The following is a 24258-nucleotide window of genomic DNA, read 5'->3' as shown; positions in this document are numbered from 1 at the left end:
AACCCAGGTCATCCATGTGCAAAGCAAGAACTCTGTGGTCCAGAGAATTTTTAAATTTTAATGAAGTTTATCTTAGTATTGATTATGTCTTATATCATCCTGTTTTTATATCTAAAAAGCCATCCTCTCCACTGGAGTCATCTGGATTTCCTCTTAGGTTGTTCTTGGACTCTTATGCATTTAGGTCTGTGATCTTTCGAATACATTTTCATGAAGGGTGTAAGATTTGTGCATAACTAGGAAATTAACTTTTCATGATAAAATTATACCTTAGAGTAGTTTTCTCCTCCAGTTCCAATGTCAAATGTTTTATAAATAGTGAAATGCTACTTAAGACATTAAGCACTTTTTTATTCACTTTTTTCTCAACTACTCCCTCAGCACCCACCCAGACTTCACATAAGAACTTTGAAATAAACTTGTTATTTCAATACTTCATGGCCTTTAAAGCCCATTATTTTAATATTTCCTTTTATTAATAGCATATCATCTTGGAAAAGTGTATAATGTCATTTTATAAAAGTTTTATAAAACTGTTGTGTTTTTTGGGGGGTATTTTTGCAGATTTTTGCATATAAAATTTATTTTGAAAAGACAGATTAGAAGCAAATGTTCAGAGATTTAAGCCTGTGTAATAATGCACTTTAGGGCTGGGTATGCGGATCTGTGGTAGAGTTAATGCTTCACCATGTATGAAGTCTTTAGCACCAGAGGGACGAGAAAAGTAAATTTTCAAAGCTGAATTTTGCAATTATTCAGTCATGAAAAAGTAGGATGTCCTGCTCCTTGTGACAACATGGATGGACTTTGAATGTATTATGATGGAATGTCAGACAGAGAAAAGGTATATGTGGATCTTCTAAAAGCCAGACTTGTCAAAAAACAAAAGAAACAAACAACAAAAACAGGGACTGGAGAGACTAAGAATTAAAATTTGTGTGAATTTGGGTTAGTTCGAGCCACATATGGTCAGCCCCCAGCACTGCCAGCGGTCACTCCTGAGCACGGAGTCAGGAATAACCCCTGAACACTGCCAAGTGTAGCCTTCAAAATCAATAAAAACAGTCCCCCCCCCCAAAAAAAAAACCCTTGTAAATACAGTGAAATGATGATTGCTGAGGGTCCAGAGACAGAATAGGTTTTCTTTAAGAAGCAGATGGGGGGTGTTCTTTATAAATGTGACATCTACACATTTATACGTGTCAGTTTAAGGCATAAACTGACAATGAGTGGTAAATAAATTTTTTAGAGCTAGGATAGCTAGCTCTAAAAATGCACAGATAGGCAGCATTACTGTATTATAAGTCTCAAGCTCGCTAAAAATGTAGAATTTACTTGTTCTGATTACAAAAACAAATACATAATTTTGTGATGTGAGAGTTGTTAATTATCACTATAATGGCCATCCTGTTTTATATAAATATCAAGTTAACACAATGCTCACCTTGAATTTTTATACTATGTGTCAAATACGGGCTTGAGTGATAGCATAGCGGGTAGTGCGTTTGCCTTGCACTCGGCCAACTGAGTTTGATTCCTCTGTCCCTCTTAGAGAGCCTGGCAAGCTACTGAGAGTATCTCGTCCACACGGCAGAGCCTGGCAAGCTCCCTGTGGTGTACTCGATGTGCCAAAAACAGTAACAACAAGTCGCACAATGGAGACATTACTGGTGCCGCTCGAGCAAATTGATGAGCAACAGGATGACAGTGACAGTGACAGTGTTTAATACATTTCAATTTAAAAAATAAGTAAAAATTTGGTTTTTTTTTTTTTTTTTTTGGCTTTTTGGGTCACACCCAGCGACGCACAGGGGTTACTCCTGGCTCTGCATTACTCAGGAATTACTCCTGGCGGTGTTCAGGGGACCATATGAGATGCTGGGATTCGAACCCAGGTCGGCCACGTGCAAGGCAAACACCCTACCTGCTGTGCTATCACTCCAGCCCCAAAATTTGTTTTTTTAAGAGAAAGAAACAACTTTTTTTGGAGTGGGGTTGTGTTTGGGCCTCACGCTGCTGTGTTCAGGGCTTACTCCTTACACTCAGGGGTCACAGCTGGCAGGTTCCCAGGGGCCATACAGGAGTGCTTCGGATCAGACCCACATGCAAGGCAAGCTTCCTACCCATTGTGCTATTGCCCCAGCCCCCACATAATCATTCTAAAGAACCTCTGAATTATATTGAGATTTTATCTAATTTTAGTTTCTATATATGGTATAAATATTCACTTTTATACATATATTCACCAGGAATACATTGTGTTGTAATTTTCTTATTTGATTGGCACATTAAATTAAATAATTGTATTATTAAACATGATAGTCATATAGGTTGAATAAAACTTTTTATTCAGAAAAATATTCTTAAAACAGTGTTTCTTTCATCTAAGCTGTTTATTCTGCTCTTGCTATTCAGAATAAGTTACAGGAACCTAAAGATTCAGTGTGAGGTGTAATTATATTGGAAACATTGCTTTTTTAAAATTTATTTTTTATTGACTCACTGAAGTTACAAAATATTCATGATTGAGTTTCAGGTGTACAGTGTCCCAACACCTGTCTCATTACCAGTGTCCACTTCCCTCCACAAATACCCCGTTTCCCTCCTGCCCCCTACCCCTGCATCTGCTTCTAGGATAGCACTTTATGCCTCCTTTCTGCTTTCTGTCTCCTTGGGAGTGTCCACTTCTGTCCATCAAGTCATATTGTACCTTCCCTATTCTATCCACATCCACTACCCTCACTACCCCCCCATCCTCTGAGTGACAAACTTCCTACTATAAAGTTTGTTTCATTGTTGGAAACATTGCTTTTGACACTCTCTCTTTTTTTTTTTTTAATTTATTTTATTGAATCACCAAGTGGAAAGTTACAAAGTTCTCAGGCTTATATCTCAGTTACACAATGTTCAAACACCCATCCCTTCACCAGTGCCCATATTCCACCACCAATAAAAACAAAAACAAAAGCAAAAACAAAACAAACAAACAAAAAGAAAACAGTATACATCCCACCCCTCACCCCCCAACCCACCCCGTACGTGAGTGATAATTTCACTTCCTTTTCTCTTTACCTTGATTACATTCCAGATTTCAACACATAACTCACTATTGTTGTTAGAGTTTCAAAACAGACTCACTATTTTTGTTGGAATTTATCCCCTAAGAATACAACTCTATTAACAGGGAAATATTTGATAATAAGTTTTTCACTGATGAGAATGAAGAGATAAAATGTTGCGTGGCCGCTACCGCTACCGCGGCCGCGCGGTTTACAATTTCTGTATTATAGTAATTAAGTCCGCGAAGATTTAAATTTGAAAATGAATCATTTCCCTTCCTGGAACAGCATGTAGCCAAAGTTAGTTCACAGTCTCCATACATGGGTGCAAGCACTTGCTGGAACCCCAATTCCTAAAGCTGTCTCTGGTTCCCGCTCGTTCCACATCCACCGGCTCTGCAGAGGCATGGGCATCCGGGCCGAAAACCCGGCCGGCCAGAGCCGAGCACCGGCCCCGGCTGGGGCTGGCCCTGTATCCCGCGGCTGTTTCAAGTTCAAAGCCGACACTCTCTTTTTGACTTTTTACAAATAAAGTGTTTCTTTTTTAAAAAAAAAAATGGAGAGGAATTTCTTATTTCACCACTGAAACTAGCAACTTTTTTGTGTAAATTTTTCAAATTATTTTCTCTATTTTCTTTATTCATTTGAAATAACAATTCTGGATCTTCCCTTTTCCACATAACTAGGAAAATGTTTATAAAGGTACAAATATTGGTGTGACTCTTTAAACTAATGTGTGACTCTTTAAACTCTTTAAACTTCTTAGGAGGAGCCAGTGTCTTCATAGGTAGTCTGTCTGTGTTGGAATCCTGCTCTTCCTCCTACTGTTTCTTTGACCCTGGAAAAGTTCCTTTACCTCTTCATCAGAGGCACGATATGTTAACTTGTAGATAATATGTGGAACTGTTTTGAGAAATGCATGAATTAGTATTTGTGAAGTTTTACATAGTGCCTGGCACATGCTGTGCATATTGTATAATAATGTACTATTCCCTTACTATTAAACATTTAAGTTGTCTGTACTTTTACCAGCTTTAGTGTATTATTAACTTTCTGAATTGTTACCTCTATTTATGGTACTCTTGAGGATTGCTCTTCAATATATGCATTGAATATAAAGAGTAAGAATTTTTAAGAATCCAGTCATTAAATTGAAAGTCCCCACATTTATTTGGCCTGCCATCCCCTTTTTAGAAAACAAGTAAATCTATTTCCAGGTAGATTTACTCCTGGAAATCTACCCCTTTTAAGGGAATAAACAGAAAGCTCTTCCCAATTGCACCCAAGATAGCTGTCCCCCAGATGGGTCCAGTGCCCCTACTCCAGGACATAGCATCAGCCACTCAGGGAAACACTGCCTACTGGGTAAATGAATGGGAGATAAAGTATTTATAAGCAGATAATTCAAAGTTTTAGAATAGAAACCAAGTACTAATGTAAATAACTGTCATTTTAAGGTAATTCTGTTGCTAATTCAGTCACTTTTCAAGTGGTAGGGGTGCGAGTCCACGCCCAGCTGTTCTCAGGGAACATGTGGTGCTAGGGATTGAAACTAGGGTTCTCTCTTGCAGGGCATGACTCAGCCTTTTGAATGCTCACCTGCCCTAAGAAGAACATTGTGGTTGATTTCTTTTGTTTATTGTAATTAAGAATTGTCTAAACTGTGTATTGTTTTGATAAGAATTAGAATAATTTCTTGAGTGTTGGAGAGATAAGCAGGTAAGGTGCTTGCCTTGCATGAGTCCAACCTGGGTTCAGTCCCCGGTACCCCATATTGTCCCCTGAGCCCACCAGGAGTAAGCTCTGAGCATTGCTGAGTGTGGCCTAAATACCAACAGACAAAACCCAAAGTAAAATAACTTCCTTGTTCTCTCATTTTTCTGTATATATCCCAAGGCCCTGTCCCCCTTTTATTGTATCTTCTGGTACCTTGTTTTCTTGCTGAACAATCTCACTGTATTTTCCCAGAAATGAAGCGTTGTACCACAGTGGTTAAGACTGGATTTGGGGCTCCATCGATGTGTGATCATGGTGGGCTTACTTCATCTTTCTCTGCTACAGTTTCCCTGCTTGTAAAATAGGAATAATAACAGCTCCATTGCAAAGTCGTGGGAATAAATGAGACCTTGTCGGTGCGTGGTGCACTGTCGGTCAGTGTGAGCTGCTGTTACTACTCATCATCTCATCCTGACCGTCTCCACTGTCGCCGTCCACATCCCCTTTCCCTACGGCCTCGGCATTCCTCCTTGGAAGCAGAGGTCTCATTCCCACAGTGTGGGTCTTGGAAAATTCTAGAGACTTTCTTTTCTTTTATAAATTTGCATTTCTTTTTTCCATCAAGACTGTTCTGGATTTTATAGTTTAACACAGTTATAGTGGTGTTAACATTTGAGCACCTAGCACTTATGAGACTAAGTAAGCAGCATGTGTAAAATTGCCCATTCCCACTTGCCTTCTTCAGTTCCCAACTGTCCCTCGGGTTTTGGGGTGTGCAGGATTCTGCTCTGTCACCTCGTGTTAGCCACCTGCTCTCTTCATAATCTCTTTCCTGTCTTCATAGCTCTTGGCTTTCCAGGCACGGTGGCCTGAGCAACTAGGTCTGTGGCTGGTGCATAGAAATCCTTTCTGTTGTACAAATAAAGAAGAGAGAGGCACCGGGGAGAGAGTATGGGGGTCAGGCACATGGGCTTGACCCCGATTCTACTCCTGTGATGGGTATGGCTTTGCAGACCCTGAAGCACCAATGGTGTGGTCCTGCTGGACCCTAGTTCTTTTATGCTGTAGCAACACCACATCCTTGGGCCCGCAGACCCTGTCTGGAAGTGACCCATGGGCCCCCTAAGTACTGCTTGATACTCCCCTCAAATAATAAAATACATAAGGTTGACCCTGGCTCAAAACTTTATACTTGGAGTTTTATTTTTAAGAGGAGACTTATGGACACCCCAGTATTAGTCATCTATTGCTGATGTTATAAATTACTAAAATGTTGGTGACTTAAAGCACACATGAATTATCTTGCAATTCTCTGTCAGAAGTCTCAAGTGGGGGCTGGTGCAATAGTACAGTGGGTAGGGTGTTTGCCTTGCACGCAGCCGACCTGGGATTGATCCCTGGCATCCCATATGATCCCCCGGGCACCTCAAGGAGTAATTCCTGAGTGCAGAGCCAGGAGTAACCCCTGAACACTGTTGGATGGGACCCAGAAAGAAAAAAAAAAGTGTGAAGTGGTTCTCCTGGGGCTCAAATCAAAGTGTCAGCAGGGTTGGCCCTTCTGGAGGACCCTGGAGAGAATCAATTTCTGACATTTTGCAGCTTCCCGAGCCGCCCACATCTTTTGGCTCATGCTCCCCTTCCTTGAAGCCAGCGATGACAGGCTCGGTTCTCTATTGCCTCACTCTGCCATTGACCTTTCCTCCCTCCACTGTTTACTTGTAAGGATCCTGGTGATTATTTGGGGCCCATCCAGATAAACTGGGATAAATCTTTCCATCACATTATTGGCTAATTTGCAGTCTTCTGTCTGCTCCCTTAATTCCAACTTGTCCTGTGATGTAGCCATGGTACCAGATATTGAGAGAGAAAAATCTCTGGAGCACCATTACTCTACCTTGTACAAATCCTTGTCTAATGCCTTTGCTGCATTGTTCCTTACCTTCTCAATTCCAGTTAATTTACTTCGATTCCCTCTTAGTCCTTCATGCCATGGTCACACTTCTCTGTTGCTCAGAATTGCCCCAACCCTGAATTATTTTGTGTTGTTTGGTTGTTTAGTTGATTTTTGGCTAACAGCTGGCTGCACAGAGATCAGTCAGTACTGGTGATGCTTGGGGGACCATATGAGGTGCCGTGCCTGAACCAGGTCAGCTGTGTGCGAAGCAAGTGCCTTGTCAATTGTGCTATCTCTCTGGCCCAACCCTGAAGTTTTAAACTACAGAAATTTATTTTCTAAGCAAGCACCTTACCCATTTTACTATCTCTCCAGCCCAACCCTAAAATATTAGACTACAGAATTTTATTTTCTGACCACAACTTCCAGATTTTCCAGTCTTATATTTTGGAAAACTAGGCAGGAAGCATATTATAAAGGTTAAGCACTCTAAACTTGAACTTGACCAATATGGGAAACCATTGCGGGGTTTGAATGAAAAAGAAAAAAAAGAAAATTATTCAACATTAAGAAAACTAGTTTTGAAACAGGAAATCATATGTCTTATGTGCTCATTTCCCCTGCCCTTTTGATCTGCTTTTTATTAGGAAAAGGAAGCAGAAAATCATGGACCTTTAGAAGATAATGAAGAGACAGTCAAGGTATCTTCTGATCAAAAACAGGTGAAATTTGATGGTTTCTAAATGACCAGATACTCATAATAACAAATCAGTAACAGTAGTTTAAAATAGACTAAAAGTCCATCTTGTACTCAAGTCCTTTATTCCTTTTACCAAGGGAATTGTTTCTCAAAATTTTTTGCATAATTCCAAAACTAGATATGTTTTCAGTGGGGTTATTTTATAATTTCTCCTATATCTTGCCTTAAAAAAAGTTAACTCATAATACCAACATTTTTTATAATAGTTTATATAAATGGTCTTGAAAAAAGCTCTTTTCCACACTTCTCTTGAAATCCAGAACATCTGACTGGTTTTGTCAAGAATGCTCAACCTGTCTTGCACTTAGACCAGTGGCTTTCAGCCAATGCCCCAAGAACTGGTGCTGGTTCTTGGGCATAGAAAGGTTGAAGACCACTGGTCTCCCACCTTCGTTATGACTGCTGCTCCTGGGACTTGCATGTGCGAGACACGTGTTGATCAATAGGTGAAAAAAGCTTGAAGAGTGCTAACTTTGACCATTTATTAGCATTGTTTGTGGCAGCAAGAAACCTTGCGAATTGAGGTCATGTATCCTTCTGGAATGAAGAGGTCTGCCGTTTGTTCACATTAAAACAGGGACTCCTTAGGCCTGGCGTCCATTCCTCTTCTGTAGCCCACTTCCTGTTCAGGGATCCACCTGTGCCGTGGGACTTGGGAGCTAGGGAACCATCGCAGACTTGCTGCTGTTCGCTGTGCTCTAATAAAATCCTTTTCTCTCACCCATCTGTGTCACATCGTTTACCATCTATGCAATGCTAGCAGGGAATTTAGTAACTTGAAAGTAGGGTAAAATCAAAACCCAGAACTGACAGTTGAACTTTGTTCTTTTTAAATATTGCATAGTGTTTCCTTATTATCTTTAATCTTTCAAGTTTTCTAGAGATTCCGATTCACTGAATATGGAGTAGAGATTATAAACATGTATTTTGGCAAAGGGACCTTGGTGACTGATGATATTTCTGGAGATTTTCTCATTAGTTCTGAGAGTGGATCTCTAAAATGTTCACCAACGGGCTGAAGTGTATACAATGGGGAGGTTATTTGCCTTGCACATGGCTGGCTTCAAGTTTGATCCCCAGCATCTCATATGGTCCCCCAAGCACTACTAAGTGATTCCTGAGTGCAGAACCCGAGTAAGCCCTGAGCATTGCTGGGTATGGCCCCCAAAAGTAAATGAATAAAATGTCTGGCATGAGTGTCGGAACAACAGGCCTCAGAATGTTTTGGTGATTTTAATTATAAGAGAAGCAAAGGGTGAGAGAGGTAGAGATGACTTACAGGGCTGAGTGCCAGTTCCATCACTTTAGTTACTTGGTCCCCTGGAGCACCGCTGGAATAGCCTCTGATCACCCCAGATGTGGCCCAGAAAACAAACAGAACAAAAGAGGGAAGGAGAAAAACAATCATGCAAAATAGACTAGCCTCTTTGCATATGTTTTTTTCTTTCTTTCTTTTTTTTTTTTTTTTTAACTTTTTGGGTCACACCTGGTGATGCTCAGGGGTTACTCCTGCACTAAGGAATCACTCCTGGTGGTGCTCAGGGGACTGTATGGGATGCCAGGGACCAAACCCAGCTTGGCCACTGTACTATCGCTCTGGCTGCTTTGCCTGTATTTTAATATATAATTCTGTGACTAGGATTACAGAGATGATTGCTGTGTTCTAGTGAAGTGAAACAAAATTAATTCACTGGAAAGATTCAGTCCTCTGGGAATAAGTGAGAGCACTGCAGTGGAATGCAGCTTAGACTTTTTTTGCTGTATTTTGTTTTAAGTTTGGGATGTAAAAATATTTTGTCTCAAATTCCTCATTTTGGCTTTAGAAACAGTTAAAAAGTGTAAGTATTTTATACTTATATAGAGATATATATTTTTTTCTGAAGTTAAAGAACTCTAGGCAAAAAAAATAATTACAAATAAACTTGGCCTAACAGATTGTTCTAATAAAAAAGAAATTGATGAATATGCTTCTCATTTACTAGGAGCAGTGATTTTAAATCTTTAATGGTCAGGATTTCTGACTTTAATTCTGTCTCCTTAACTACTTAAAAAAATCTAAAGCTGAACTCACTTAATGACAGTTTGTTGAGTTTAATCAAATGAGTCCTACTCCTCCGAGCACTTTTGACAAGACCTTCCAGGATGACAGGTTTTTTGGAGGGCTTTTTGGTTTTTTTAAGAACTTGTTATATATTGTTATAAAGAACAATATTTCTGTTAAAAAGAACAGAATTTATAAAGAACAAATATATATTTTTCTTTATATTTCAGGAGCATAAGCTCTTAAGAAATTTTAGGATCGGGAAGGTAAAGTTTAAGAGAAAATTGAAAACATTCTGAAAGCCAATACACATAAATCCCTTTGGATATGGTTTTGGATAGTTATAAAACAGATTTTTTTATTTACTCTGTTAACTGTGGAAAAGAATGAGTGACATCTCTCTTTTTTTTTTAAGGCCTTTCACAAGGTATCATTCTCCATAATTATACCAGTATACTCAAAATTGGAGTTGAAACTCAGGTATTCCATCTGTTATATGAGGCTTGGTCTGATCTTTTGTGGTATCAAGTGTGTTCTACTGGGGAGAAGTGTCGTAGTGGAATGAGGGAGACAGGGTTCTCAGCCTAGGTTGCCCTTGTACTTTCACAGTCAGTCCTGAATTCAAGAATCAGGTTTACATTTTAGTATCTTGATGCAAAGCAGTGCATTCTGTGACTGACATAGAACCAATTTTTAGTTTAGGCCATTTTATCTGATACTAATATTATTACACAGCTTTTTTGTGTAATGTTGTGTAAGCTGCGACACTGCAGGTTTAAAGTGGCCTTTTGGGGGGTGTCTTCTGTTTTTCTTTTTGTTATAGGACCATGAGGTGCTGCCCCCAGGTCTGCAGTATGTGTTGCCCATCGGGCCATCTCTCTGGTCCCCAGAGTGACAGTTAGCAACTTCTTGGGACTTCAGCCAGTGCCCAGCCGCAGGCTTCTGGCATGGTAGACTCAGCCTCTTGCAGACACTCAGTGCTCAAGCTTGCTGCTCTAGCTTCGACTTTTTTCTTCCTCAGACCTGAAGGGATGGAATTTATTTTGAATTTGATATTGCATTTAGGAATGGTTTATTTGGCATAACTAATCTATATTTTTGTACAAAGTTTATGTATTCCTTTATAATCATATAAGTTACTTTAATTGAGTATAACCTTCCAGTCATTCTTCTAGCTAAATATGGGTAGAGCCAGTTTTATGAAAGAAGTTGAGCTCTACCTTTATTTTAGATGAAATTTAAATGAATAAAAGAGTTAAGATGATCTCAGTTTTAGTCTGCCTTTTATCGTACATGGTTTTTTAGAAAGTCATGTAAACTCTCTAGGCTTTACTTGGTCATGTGTAAAATCAGAGACTTTTCCAGATTTTCCCTTATTATCCCTTTTTTTCTTTTTGTTTTTTGGGCTGCACCCAGTGCTGCTCAGGACTTACTCCTGGCTCTGCACTCAGGAATTACTTCTGGCAGTGCTCCAAGAATCATATGGGATTCTGGGGATTAAACTGGATTGGTCCCATGCAAGGCAAAAACCGTACCCACCGTATTATTGCTCTAGCATTCCACACTTTACCACATGTGCTAGATATTTCTGGTGTGTTAGATAAAGAACTAAGCAAACATTTTCTTAATCATGTATAATAGATAATCTTACCATTAGATATAACTAATTATTGTTTTATTTCTTAATGTAGGTGAAGAAAACTGGTCTTGTGGTAGTGAAAAACATGAAAATTGTTGGTCTCCACTGTTCTAGTGAAGAATTACATGCCGGGAAAATTGCTCTTATTAAACATGGGTCACGGCTGAAAAACTGTGATCTTTATTTTTCCAGAAAACCATGTTCTGCGTGTTTGAAAATGGTTGTAAATGGTAAGTCCCAGAAAAGCTTGACGAGGATTGATACCACTAATCTAAATGGTCACTGACAGTGAGTTGTCTACCTGCTACAGAAATGTTAGAGACACAAATATGCATATAAGGACAGTGACAGTGGAAGAAAAAGAGGGAAATTTGGATTTTTTGATCTCTGTCATGAACTACTTCACAAATCCTATATATTTGTAGATTAATGCCTATCTACTGTTAAAAGAGGAAACTGGAGCATATTAAAAATTTAAGAATTTAAGGGGCTGGAGCGATAGTACAGCAGGTAGGGCGTTTGCCTTGCAAGAGGCCGACGCGGGTTCCATTCCCAATATCCCATATGGTCCTCTGAGCACCCCCAGGAGTAATTCCTGAGCGCAGAGCCAGGAGTAACCCCTGAGCATCGCTGGGTGTGAGTCCCCCCCAAAAAGCAAAAAAACTTTAAGAGTTTATTTGAGCAAAATTGTATTCCATCCGGCTCTACCTGAGGAATTCCAGATAGAAATGCAGGTTCGTTGCTGTCATTTACTTTCTGATAGGAGTGATGGGCCTGTCATCCTATTTCCCTACGTTGTCCTGGTAGGGAGATCCTAGTAGAAGCCCATTTCTGGGACAGTTGAAATTGTAGTTGTTGGGGCTGGCAAGATAGTACAGTGGGTAAGGTGTTTGACTTGCATGCAGCTGACCCTGACTCGATCTTCTTGAGTCCTCCAGGAGTGATCCCTGAGCACAGGAGCAGGTATAAGCATAACCAGATGTGGCCCCAAAATCGAAAGATAGAAAAGGCATCGTTTCTGTTCACTTTTTTCCTGGGAACTGGCTGGCAGTGGTCTTCTAAGGGCTTGCCTATGCTTTGGAAGTGTAGCACACGTCATTCCTCTATAACTCTCGTCTCTGCTGCACCGCTGTTCTCTGTAACTTATGTGTACTAGACATTCTGTTTTGTGACCCAGTAAGCATACACACTGTTTTTCCATTAAAGACATATGGAGGGGCTGGAGCGATAGCACAGCGGGTAGGGCGTTTGCCTTGCATGTGGCCTACCCGGGTTCGATTCCCAGCATCCCATATGGTCCCCAGAGCACCGCCAGGAGTAATTCCTGAGTGCATGAGCCAGAAGTAACCCCGGAATATCACTGGGAGTGACCCAAAAAGCAAAAAAAAAAAGAAAGTGCCTGGGCACTTTGGTGCTGGTGAGTGTGATAATGGTACATCATGGTCCTGCACGGCAGTACTGCTGTCAACATGTTACCTAACTAGAGGAATAAAGTTTTGTAAGTAGAAGCAGATTTGAGAATCCAGCTGACTTCTATTAACCCAGATAATAAATTTGTAAGACTCTAAAACAATGTTATTTGTCTCAACTAGTTTTCGTTGTTGTTTTGAAAAATATACTTTGTATTAAACTGTTATGTATAATAGGTTATTTTTGTTAATATAAATAAATATTTTAGCTTTTTGTTTCAATTTTTAAATACCATTTAATATTATTAAATATAAGTCATGTGAACAAAACCTCTTTGGGTCCTTATTAATATTTTATGACTCTTGGGGCTGGAGTGATGGTACATTGTGTAGGGTATTTGCCTTGCACACAGCTGACCTGGGTTCAATCCCCGGCAGCCCTTCTGTTCCCCACGAGCACCACCAGGAGTAATTTCTGAGTGCAGAGGTAGGAGTGACCCCTCGCCTGGTGTGTCCCAAAAAGAAAAAAAACATTATGACTCTAAGAAACTAAAATATTTGAGAACTTCTGTAACATTTGCTAGTAGTACACAAACATTTTTTTATTTTTTTTTATACCAGCCCATTTTTTACTAATATAGGTTAATTTTTCATATTTTCAGTATAAATGAAATTCACTCAAATGTAAAATAAAAAGCAGATATTTTCCTTCAATTAAAAAAATCAAATCCAAAGGTACAATTAGATATAATTTTTCAGTGAACATTTTTCACTTATGCAACTGTCACAGAGCCCTCCACTAATTAGCTAGGAAAATATAAATCTTTAATTCTCATAATTCACAAACATTTTTTGTAACTTTTTCTAGATTTGTTCTTCACTTTAGTATATCAGCCATTTAATTCATTAATTTTTATTTATTTATTTTTCAAAATATTTTAATTTATTTCCTTGACTATCCTAAATCAACATCCCATTTTTAATACCGTTTTTCATTTGACAGCATAGTACTGTCTACAAACATTTTTTTAAACATTATTTGTCCCCCCTCAAATCAGAATGCTTAGATGAAAGATTGGCTATCATAGGAAATGGCTTTCCTTCTCAGCTGGTGAATGGTGAAATACAACCAGAGGGAACGTTTTGATATTAGCTTTGGGTCTTTAAACATTGATTCTTGCAGCCCAAGCCACACACAGTCAGGAGCAGTCAGAGGAAATAGAGATACGTGTGCTTGTTCAAAGAAGGCATTTTGGTTCTTCTGTAGCTTAGAATGCAGACCACTCTGTGAGCCAGCTTTCCTTCATTTCCGAGCACAGTCATTAAAAAAGTCTCTCCTGCCCGAAGTTACATGAGATACTAGCAAAGGCAACTCTACTAATTGGAAAAGTTGGTTAATGCTCTGTAAGCCATCTCATTCAATTCCAAATACAAATTAAATGTTTTTTTTAAAAAATATGTTTTACCTGGTTTTGTTTCCCCTTGCAAGTTGCTCATATCTTTTTCTCTCTTGAAACTTAATTCATATGTGCTCTCTTAATAAATGAAAATATATTTGTATGTTAAAAATCACTAACTTCTCTCTGTTGCAGTAATTGAAAATGTTTCTTCTAATTTGCTGTTTTATTTTTAATTAATGTTGTCAGATAATTAATATTTCTTCTACCACTACCACTTCTCCACTACTTTTCACATTTTTAAAGACATTTTGCTTAAATACTATTTGATTATAAGGAGGATTATAGCTTGTTCAAGCCATTTCCCCCATTTGGCTTCCCTCCCCCATGTTTTTACATTGTAACAATACTTCTGTAAATAAACTTATGCGTCAATGTTTTTGGTCTCTATTTAGAATGTTTTCCTATAATAGCTTCAGAGAAACAATTCAGAGTACAGACACATTCTTAATGCAGGGGTGAGTTGTTTAGGCATAAAACTCTGTGAGAGGTTCCCAAACTCATTAGGCCTACTGCACCCTTTTCAGAAAAAAGAACACTTGGATTTCCCAGTGGAAGTGTCCCCAACCATTGTCTCTGAGGCTACAGTGCCTGCTTGAATCATTCTAGGCCACCCCCCTCCTGCCCCACCCCAGGGACTATATTGCCTACTTGGGAACCTGCTCTAGACCTAAGTTCTTAAACAGTGGCCTGCAATCCCGAGAGGACTATGAAACTGAATATGGGGATGATTTGAAAATAGATCTTATGATTTATTAGCAATAAATGTTTGATTTGTATACCTGTTTTACAAAACCTATGTAATCTGGGATGGAATAAAAATTTCTCACATGGAAATTCTCAAGTCAAAAGATTTTTAAAAGAAACTCTAAACAGTATCAGTTGTCAGTTCTGACCATTCCAAAAGCCATCATTTCATTACTTGTAGGACTTTGGTCCAGTCTCAGCTCTAGATTTTGGGATCACTCAGAGCAACACCAGTAGAAGCCATCAAAAATATGTTCCATGGTAATAAATAGCTTCCATGAGCTTTGTAAGGACGTGGCAAACTTATCCTCTCAAGGACAGAGAGTAAATGTGTTGGCTTTGCACTTCATGTAGTGTTTGCATAGCTACTCATTCTTTGCCCTCTCACCCTGTCCTCTCCTTTAGTGCAAAAGCAGCCAAAAAAGATCAGTAGTTGGGCGAATCTGCTCCTATCAAACTTGCTTTACAGACACAAAGATTTGGATTTTATATTCTTTTCTTGTGTCGGAAAATAACTATTTCTGATTTTTCCAAATATTTAGAACTGAAATCTGTTGTTATTAACTAGAAGCTGTGCAGAAACACGAGAATGGGCTAAATTTGACTGTGGACCATAATTTGCCATCCTCGGGCTGTATTTTTTTTAATAGGTGACAGAGCTAGATGACTTGCATTATAGGTGACTTGGTAATAGATCTTTATTATATTGGGACTCTTAAATCAACTTCAAGGATATGGTTGATTTACTAAGAAAAATTTTAGTATCAGCATGTATCTGATAACTACCTTTTTTAAAAAATTTCAGCTGGTGTTAACCGAATTTCATACTGGCCTGCTGATCCAGAAATAAGTCTGCTTACTGAGGCTTCCAGTTCTGAAGATGCAAAGCTAGATGCTAAAGCAGTGGAAAGGCTGAAGTCAAACAGCCGGGCCCACGTGTGTGTCTTGCTCCAGCCTTTGGTGTGCTACATGGTGCAGTTTGTAGAGGAGACCTCTTACAAATGTGACTTTATTCAAAAAATTGCAAAAACACTACCGGATGCTAACGTTGACTTTTATTCTGAATGTAAACAAGAAAGAATAAAAGAGTATGAAATGTTATTTTTGGTTTCAAATGAAGAAATGCATAAACAAATACTGATGACTATAGGTTTGGAGAACCTGTGTGAAAATCCATACTTTAGCAATCTGAGGCAAAGCATGAAAGACCTTATCCTACTTTTGGCCACAGTAGCTTCCAGTGTGCCCAACTATAAACACTACGGATTTTACTGTGTCAATACTGAGCAGACTAATGAAATTCACAACCAAAGTTTGCCACAAGAAATTGCAAGGCACTGCATGGTTCAGGCCAGGTTATTGGCGTACCGAACTGGTGAGTTCTATGCTTAGTTGATAAATTGGGATGGATTGGGTGGGTTGTATTTGTCTCATCAGTGGTAGAGTTCATAAAAGCACAATATTTTTCAATGTAGAGCCCCGATCACTTTTTAAAATGCAACTTGAAAATGAAGGTATCCCCCCCCACCAAAAAAAAAAATAGAAGAACAAAATAATTGAAGGTTTTATAATGGAATTTAAAAAAATTGTTCAAGAAAGAAGAGAAAATCTTCATCATTCTTTCAGAAAAGGTCTATATGCATGAAGAGGTGTACGCTGCATCAGAAGCGGGATGTGCTGCAGACAGACTGGGTTGAAGGAATATCAGTGGAGGGACTGTTCTCACTGGCTGTACATGGAGTCCCTTAGAAACTGATTCTACTACTGGCGCTTGCCCTGCGATCCCAAACAACGATGTTGTATAAAAGCCTGCACTCATGTAATTATCTCATACTGTGGACTTTACATACATTAGTCTGTTTGCCAAAACCAGCTTTCTAAAGGGCTTTTCCTTGAACCATTACAGAAGGACAAATTTAAGTGGCAGCAGCTGTGACTTATTCAGTACGTACCTATAATTTAGAAATTTCCCTTCGCTAATTAGAATACAGATTCCAGCATGAGTGTTAATCTGGGAGGTGCAAGTCTGCTGTTCTTACACTTGCACTCAGACCCTTCTCACACGACAGCTCATCAAACCAGGTGTGATGCTAGTGTTTCAAGCAGTTATGTAGTAAATGTGCCCATCTGTTCTTTACAGATCTCTAATTTAACCATTGTTTCCTCACAGTTTTGTACACAAGCCGTGCTTTTGCACTTAATCATTTTTGATTGTGATGACTTTGCCAGGAATTTGAACCCCTTAGGCGGTGTCATTCCATGCTACCATGTATTTCTCTGCTCTGCGAACCCTTCCAGGGATGAGCCCAAGCCTTCACCATTTTCTTTTTTTCACTGAGTGGGTGAAGAAAAAACATAAATGTGCCACTGTAGCACTGACTTCCTGTTGTTCATTGATTTGCTCGAGCAGGCACCAGCGATGTCTCCATTGTGAAACTTGTTGTTACTGTTTTTGGCATATCGAATACAGGGAGCTGTACACAGGGAGCTTGCCAGGCTCTGCCGTGTGGGCGGGATACTCTCGGTAGCTTGCCGGGCTCTTCGAGAGGGATGGAGGAATCGGACCCAGGTCGGCCGCATGCAAGGCAGACGCCCTACCCACTGTGCTATTGCTCCACAATCTTAGCCAAAACCCTTGGAACCAAATGAAAAGGAATTCAGAATTGTTTGTATTTTAGAAAGCAATTATTAGATGTTTTACAACACTTCCAGGAGGATTTGGGTAGTTCTTTGTAATCAAATACATTTATATAGATGGAGAAAAAAACAATATATAAACTTAATATGTGGTTCAGTATGACCACAAAATAGATACATCACATTGCCCAAAACCCAAAAAAACTCCACACGGGATTCCGGATTAGGAAATACACACCTGTATTCTTCACTGGTGTAAACTGTGTAATAAATCCTGAGTGCCCACTGTGTCAGGCACAGGCCAGGTGACTCACAACCACGAGCACAGTCCAGCAATGGGGCCTTGAGTTCACTTCCTGACACTTCCAAAAGAGAGAGGATACTGGCACGGTCACTTCCCCACTGCTAGAAATGTTCTTTCAATGACTCAGGCATTTCACTCATACTATTTAGTTTGAGTTGATAACTTGATTTTACTGTAAAGGTGAAAAAAAAGTAACCCCTCAAATCATTTCATTGAAAAATTAGGCATAAGGTTCAAAGGAATTCTGAGAGAGCTCAACAGGCTTATTCTCTGGCACTGCATCCACCGCCTGGAGTAGCCACTCCGCACCTTCAGGTGTGGCCTAAACACCAAACAAAATGGACCTTGAAATTCCTTATACTCATTCTACAAAAAAGTGAAAGGTGTTTATTAATTGACTTTTGAATGATGAGTAAAGCATCCACTATTTTGAGGTAGACCAAAAAAAAAATGACAATTAGATTATGAGGAGAAAGGGGTTAGGAGGGTATAAATTCTTCTCTTTCTGGCTTCTGAGTATTTCTGTGTCTTTGGATCCTGTTTTTTATTAGATCTAAGCTAGGCGTTAGACTTTCTCCTCAGCGGCCACACTGTTGGAAGGAGGTTGGAGTGAGCTGTTTGGAATTGTGACTGGGTTTTCAAGTGAGAGTGTGTGGCAAATTGGGGTGGATGTTTGTGGGAGACGCACATTCCCGAGCCTGGCCCACCTCACTGAAGAGGCTAATTTAGAGTCTCCTTCTGAGCCAGAGGCTGTCTTTGTGCCAGGTGTCTGGTGGTTTTGGTGCAAGTGTCCTGGAGCCATCCTTGGACAGATCCTGACATGGCGGAATTGAGAAAACAGTGTTGTAGAACCCTCAGTCGAGTTCCCTGACTTTGAATCTCAGGAATTGGCTCAAGGTTATAAAGTGACATTACCTTCCAATGTGGACAAGAAAAATCCCTGTGAACGATCAGATCACAGGGGAGTGGGGGCAGGGGTGGCAAAATTATAGACAGGAAAAGATTTCTGAGAAAAGGCCTCATTTACCATGTAGCTGTGGGGCTGGGTGAAATCTGCTCCATCAAACACTGATGACATTCTGTTCTGATTCTAAAAAGACAACAGAGACAAGACTCCTGTAACTAACTTGAGCAAGGCAGTAGAGCCACATCTTGGTGGGGAAAAAAAATCACATTTCCCCCATCCTAACAAAGTTTATCTCTCCCCAAAATAAAACAGAAAAGTTCCTGAGACTACAGCAACATCATTTAAAAATTTGTGTTAATAGAAAGAAAAATTGACTCGATATGAAGACAAATGTGATTATTGTGAATAGTAATATCCAATAGTTGAAAAACTTTTTTTCCAGTCAGTTCCATTATCCTTTAGAGGCAGTCACCTAGGGGCTGACGTATCAATGAGAAGCAGTGACGTGAGGCTCTGACTTGGGGCACCGTCATTTGAATGGTTTCCACATAAAGGTCATGAGTGATTGGGCAATGCCCCTGTCAGTGATAACCTAGTTCCCATATTCCATGCTTAAAGGTGTTCATTTTAATGTTTTCCTATAATTAGCAAGGCAGTCAGGAATTGCTGCTACATTATGTTTTCATTAACTTGGGGAAAACGTTCTTGAAATGAGCAGATCGTTGCTTTTTTTAATTGAGTTATGTACAATTTATCTTTCAGAGGATCATAAAACAGGAGTGGGGGCCGTCATTTGGGCGGAAGGAAAATCTGTAAGTATTAAAGTAATTCTTCAAGTCTTTAACATGGATTTTTTTTAAAAAAAAAAACATAGTCAGGTCTCCTGTGCACTGCATTTTCTTGTTCCACAGACTGATAGTTGGCACATTACGTTGTGTAAACATTTGCGCACTAATAAAAGTCTTCACCTAGGCTGACAGTTCAGTCTAGGCCTGCTCAGGCCTGCATGGGAATCACCCAGGCCAGTTTAGTGTGTGTGGGGGGGAGGGGGGTTGCTTCGAGAGCTGCACCCATAAAGGTTCAGGAACATGTGATTTTGGGGATCAAACTAAAGTTGTGTGCCCCTTTACCCTCTATACTGTTTCTCCAGCTGTTGAAATTATTTATTTAAAAAAAATTTTTTTCATTAGAGGGCTCTACTTGGCTGTGCTTAGGGCTTACTTCTGTTCCTCTGCTCATGGGTCACTTGGAGGGCTTGGAGGACCATATGGGATATTGCGGATCAAACCCGGGTGAGCTACAGGCAAGGCGAGTGCCCTGCCTGCTGTACTGTCTCTCTGGCTCTTTGCAGTTATTTTAAAAAGTTGTGGTTGGGGTCACAGCTAGTGGTGCTCAGGGAGCTCAGACCCAACAATGTTTGGGCACCACCAGGGGTGCCCACAGGTGTTTGGGTGGTGGGTGGAGAGGAAGCGGTGCAGGGGATTGAACCCAGGGACTTGCTCTTGCAAGGCTTTTGCTCTAACACTTGAGCCACAGGCCAGGCCATGCACAATGATTTTTATTCATCGGTTACGGAATGAGTCTCTTGATACTGTCATATGAGTAATTTAGTGAAATTTAATCAGACTTGTAACATATTCCAAACAATCATAAACACCATTTACAAGATACTTTAATAGTTGATAAAATATTCTTTTTTAAAACCTAATATGCCATTAACCAAAAGAAATAAGTCACTTAAGAAGTTTTCTAATCCACATACAATAGAGGCCCAAACTATTGAATATTAATAGAAAATGCATTTCATCTTTGCTAACTATATCACAACAACATTTTTGGTCCAACTAAGAATGCCTGTTCACAGCGTGCTTAAGGGATTAGAGAGTTAGCTTAATAGGCTAGAACACAGATTTTGCCTGAGGAAACTCTGGGTTCAGTCTCCAGCATTGCATGGTCTCCTGAAACCCACTGGGTGCAACCCTGATTACTAAGCTGGGGGTGGACCCTGGCACTGACAAGTGCCATCCTAAAATAAGAAATGGAAAACAAAACCAAAATGTTTAGAATTTCTGATTTGATAACCAGTAGCAAGACACAGAACATGAAAGAAATTAACAATAACTTACTGGAGCCTCAGTAGTGCAGAGGGTAAGGTGCTTGCCTTGCACACCACTGGCCTGGGTTTGATGCAAGGCATCCTTGATGGTCCCTGAACATTGCCAGGCGTGATCCCTGGGCACGGAGCTAGGAATAAGCCCGCGGCACTGCTAGGCATGGACCAAAAACTAAAAAAAGAAAGAAAACTAAAATTAACAATTATTTATTAGGTACCTTATATGGGCAAAATTCTCTAGTTGGTGTAGTTTAAAGGATATGAAAGGGTATCAGATATTGTTTCTGTTCTCTAGGGTCTAAAAACCAGTTTGGAAAGAGATTCCAAATCAAGTGAAACAATTTGTGAATTAAGTTAGTATTTACTTTGCTAAAACAAAAGACTGCCTTGAGATTATATGGTAAGATAATCAGCTTTGTTGAAACTTAGCTTTGACAAGGTGTCACATAAGGAGAGTCTAATATTGTGGTAGGTTTTGTTTGTTTGTTTGTGGGTCACACCTAACGATGCTTAGGAGTTACTCCCGACTCTGCATTCAGGAATCACTTCTGCTGATGCTCACGAGACAACATGGGGATAGAACCCAGGTTGAGCAGTGCAATGCGAGCACTCTTGCTCTGGCCTGTCATATTGTGGTTTCTGATGGCTCAATCCATCGTAGAAATCTGAGTCAGTTGTACAAAGTATGATACTGTATATAGAAAGAAATGTACTTTGCAGGTACTTCTTCTGAGTGTTGAAAACTAAGCTTTCGTGGTTTTTCACTGTTGCAGCGGAGTTGTGATGGGACAGGTTCCATGTATTTCATCGGATGCGGCTATAATGCGTTTCCTGTTGGGTCCGAGTATGCTGACTTCCCACACATGGATGACAAACAGAAAGACAGAGAGATAAGGAAATTCAGATACATTATCCATGCAGAACAGAATGCTTTGACATTTAGGTAAGAAGAGTAACTGCATTTAGTTTCTTCAAAATGTAGCAAAGATTGGTTAAAATGAGTTTTCCTTAACCTGTAATTTACTTCCCTTTATAAAAGTTCCAAATCCTTTCAGAAGCTTTTACTTAGACCCAAGTCAGTGGTTCTTCTGGCCCTTAATTGTATTGAACAAATGTTTTATATTTATATCTATATCTATCTAGCTATCTATTGATATAACCCTTTCTTCCTTCTCTTTCCAGTATAAAGCTGCTTGATGTTTGTCTTTATGATCTTATTACAGATGTAATATTTAAATCTATATAGATACATGAATTTATGAAAATATAGATGAGTCTTCTTTATAAATATATGAAAATGTGATATGAGTCAGCTTTAATGTAGTTTTTATTAGATAATATAACCCATATAACCTCCTCCTAATGTTAATTGGTATCATTTCCATAAATCTTTGTCTGGTGGTGTTAGAGGATCTCAAACTAAGTAAGACAGGACTCTTTGTTTTGCAGGCTCCTCATGCGGTTAGGGGCTGTCTTCAACCTGATGTGCACAGTTCTTAGGGGGGGTTGGGGGGAGACCTTCACAGAGCAATGTGGAACTCAGGCAGCATGCGGCGAGGGACAGGGTGGGAGAGAAAGTTTCCTTTGGGAACTGAGTTGAGCTCTGTAACAGCTGGCCATGCTTCTGTGAAAGGAGGACACCTTGGCTCAGGCCTGGAGACAGGACAGTGGCAGCTGCGCTGTGTGGAAGATCAGTGTCCCGGAGACTCGGGGACGTGGAGCCCAAGGGGAATGACTCTGGGTTTAGACTTAATTTGGTCGGCAAGGGAGAAATGGGCGGGCCTGCAGTCACATGCTCTTTGCTGTGGCTTCCTGTGCGGTGTTGGACACACTTGGAGAAAAATAAAATTCTGTTTCTCTGGTCCAGGCAAACAGATTGACAGTGTGATCTGCGTAGATGGAAGGGAGGCTGGTGGTAGGATCAGCCAGCTGGTAGGGCAGTGGAAAGTGGAAACTCGGGAATATTGCCCCTAGGGCTTTCTTAGTCGGAGACTATCCAAACATCTGTTAATAAAACTGTCCTGTTTGAGGGTGGGACTAATGGAACAGTAATTCAAAACTGCACTTTAATTTTAAGTTTTCAATTTAGCATGGTTTTTATTAAACATCTGTCAGGCACCAAATAATAGGTCTTTGGGCTACTTTGAGTCAGTATCTAATCACGCCTGGTAAATTCTTAAAGGGTTATTCATTCTGCCACTGCCATTCAGGCAATTCATTCTTGCTTAGAAGGCATTGGTTTCTCTCTCTGTTCTCTCTTTTCATTTACTTTGTAACTAATAAATTGAACATATTGCCAAATGGTTTGGAATAAATAAATGAATCTTATTTGAGTTCATTAACATTCTGAATGTTTATATAGTTTTAGTGTTCACTAAGTCAGCAAGAATAAAATTTATCATTATTGTTTATAATGTTAACTTTTTAAGCAGCTGAAGTTTAGCATTTAAAGATTTATCTAAACTATCGCGTCCTTTTGCAAAATACATTCCTGGTATTTTATGAACTTTCGTAGGTGTCAAGAAATTAAACCAGAAGAAAAAAGTATGATTTTTGTGACCAAGTGCCCATGTGATGAGTGTGTGCCTTTGATCAAAGGTGCCGGCATAAAACAGATCTATGCAGGGGACGTGGATGTGGGGAAAAAGAAGGCAGACATCTCATACATGAGATTTGGGGACCTTGAGGGTGTCAGCAAATTTACGGTGAGTAGATACACATTTTTTCCAAGTATACTTTCTACTTTATTGTCATTTTATGCTACTGCATATTATGCTAGTGACCCCCACATTTCCAGAGAATTTGTGCAAACACATCACTGAGTTTATTTTTATGTGTAAGCACTTGCCTAATTAAAATTGTTTAACTTGGAGTCACTGCCTTATAAATTTGTTTCTACTAGAATCATGCAACCCTTAAAGATCTTAATTTGTGGGCTCTTTGGTGACATCTGGTGGCTAACAAAAGAAAATCCAAGCCCAACTTTTGGCTTAGTTGGGAAGCACCTCGCATTAAAAATATCAAATGACTAGTCCTTGTTCTAGATCTGAAACTTCCAATTTGGAGTAGTAAAAACGGTAAAATAGCATAATATTAGTTAAATGGCTGGGACACAATTATTTACATGCTCAGGCATGTATTCATGCAAGCATGCCACACATTTCTCATGTGAAATATCAGAAAAAATTAAGAAATTTAATATTTCCTTAAAAAAGTGCCTCAGTAGTTAAAACTCAGACTGTTACTTTTTTTTACTTTTTTATATTTAGGTATTTAAAAAGCTTTCACAGGGGCTGGAGAGATAGTACAGCAGGTAAGGCACTGACCTAGCACGCAGCCAACCTGGGTTCTCTCCCGGCATCCCCTGTGCTCCCCAAGTCCCATCAGGAGTGATACCTGAGCACAGAGCCAGGAGTAATCCCTGAGTATTGCTGGGGATTGATATTTATTTGGGCCTTGTTAAAATATAAATTAAATGTTTGTGCCGTCTTACAGTGGCAGATGAATCCATCAGAAACAGACTCCCCTGAACAAAATGAGCCTGAAAGCAAAGAGAGTAAGTATGACAAGTCTTC

General features: G+C 39.6%; 1 protein-coding gene across 5 annotated transcripts in view; it reads left to right on the top strand.

The window, feature by feature from the left end:
• Positions 1 to 24258, top strand: part of CDADC1 (cytidine and dCMP deaminase domain containing 1) — a 34156-nt gene that overhangs the window by 5008 nt on the left and 4890 nt on the right. Inside the window, exons 2-9 of one of the 5 annotated variants that reach the window (XM_055132034.1) lie at positions 7317 to 7391; positions 9886 to 9950; positions 11162 to 11339; positions 15528 to 16097; positions 19333 to 19382; positions 21457 to 21626; positions 23199 to 23388; positions 24179 to 24239. In XM_055132034.1, the coding sequence (XP_054988009.1) occupies positions 11195 to 11339; positions 15528 to 16097; positions 19333 to 19382; positions 21457 to 21626; positions 23199 to 23388; positions 24179 to 24239 (1186 nt within the window). In that variant the 5' untranslated portion in view covers positions 7317 to 7391; positions 9886 to 9950; positions 11162 to 11194. Of the gene's footprint in view, positions 1 to 7316; positions 7392 to 9885; positions 9951 to 11161; positions 11340 to 15527; positions 16098 to 19332; positions 19383 to 21456; positions 21627 to 23198; positions 23389 to 24178; positions 24240 to 24258 lie in introns of those variants that run through there. The other 4 variants (XM_055132039.1, XM_055132024.1, XM_004604615.2 and 1 more) reach the window with 4 other exon arrangements.

This window comes from Sorex araneus, chromosome 1 (assembly GCF_027595985.1).
Source record: "Sorex araneus isolate mSorAra2 chromosome 1, mSorAra2.pri, whole genome shotgun sequence".
Taxonomy (NCBI): Eukaryota; Metazoa; Chordata; class Mammalia; order Eulipotyphla; family Soricidae; genus Sorex; species Sorex araneus.
Note: the sequence above shows the minus strand (reverse complement) of the source record. Positions and strands in the feature narration are given on the sequence as shown.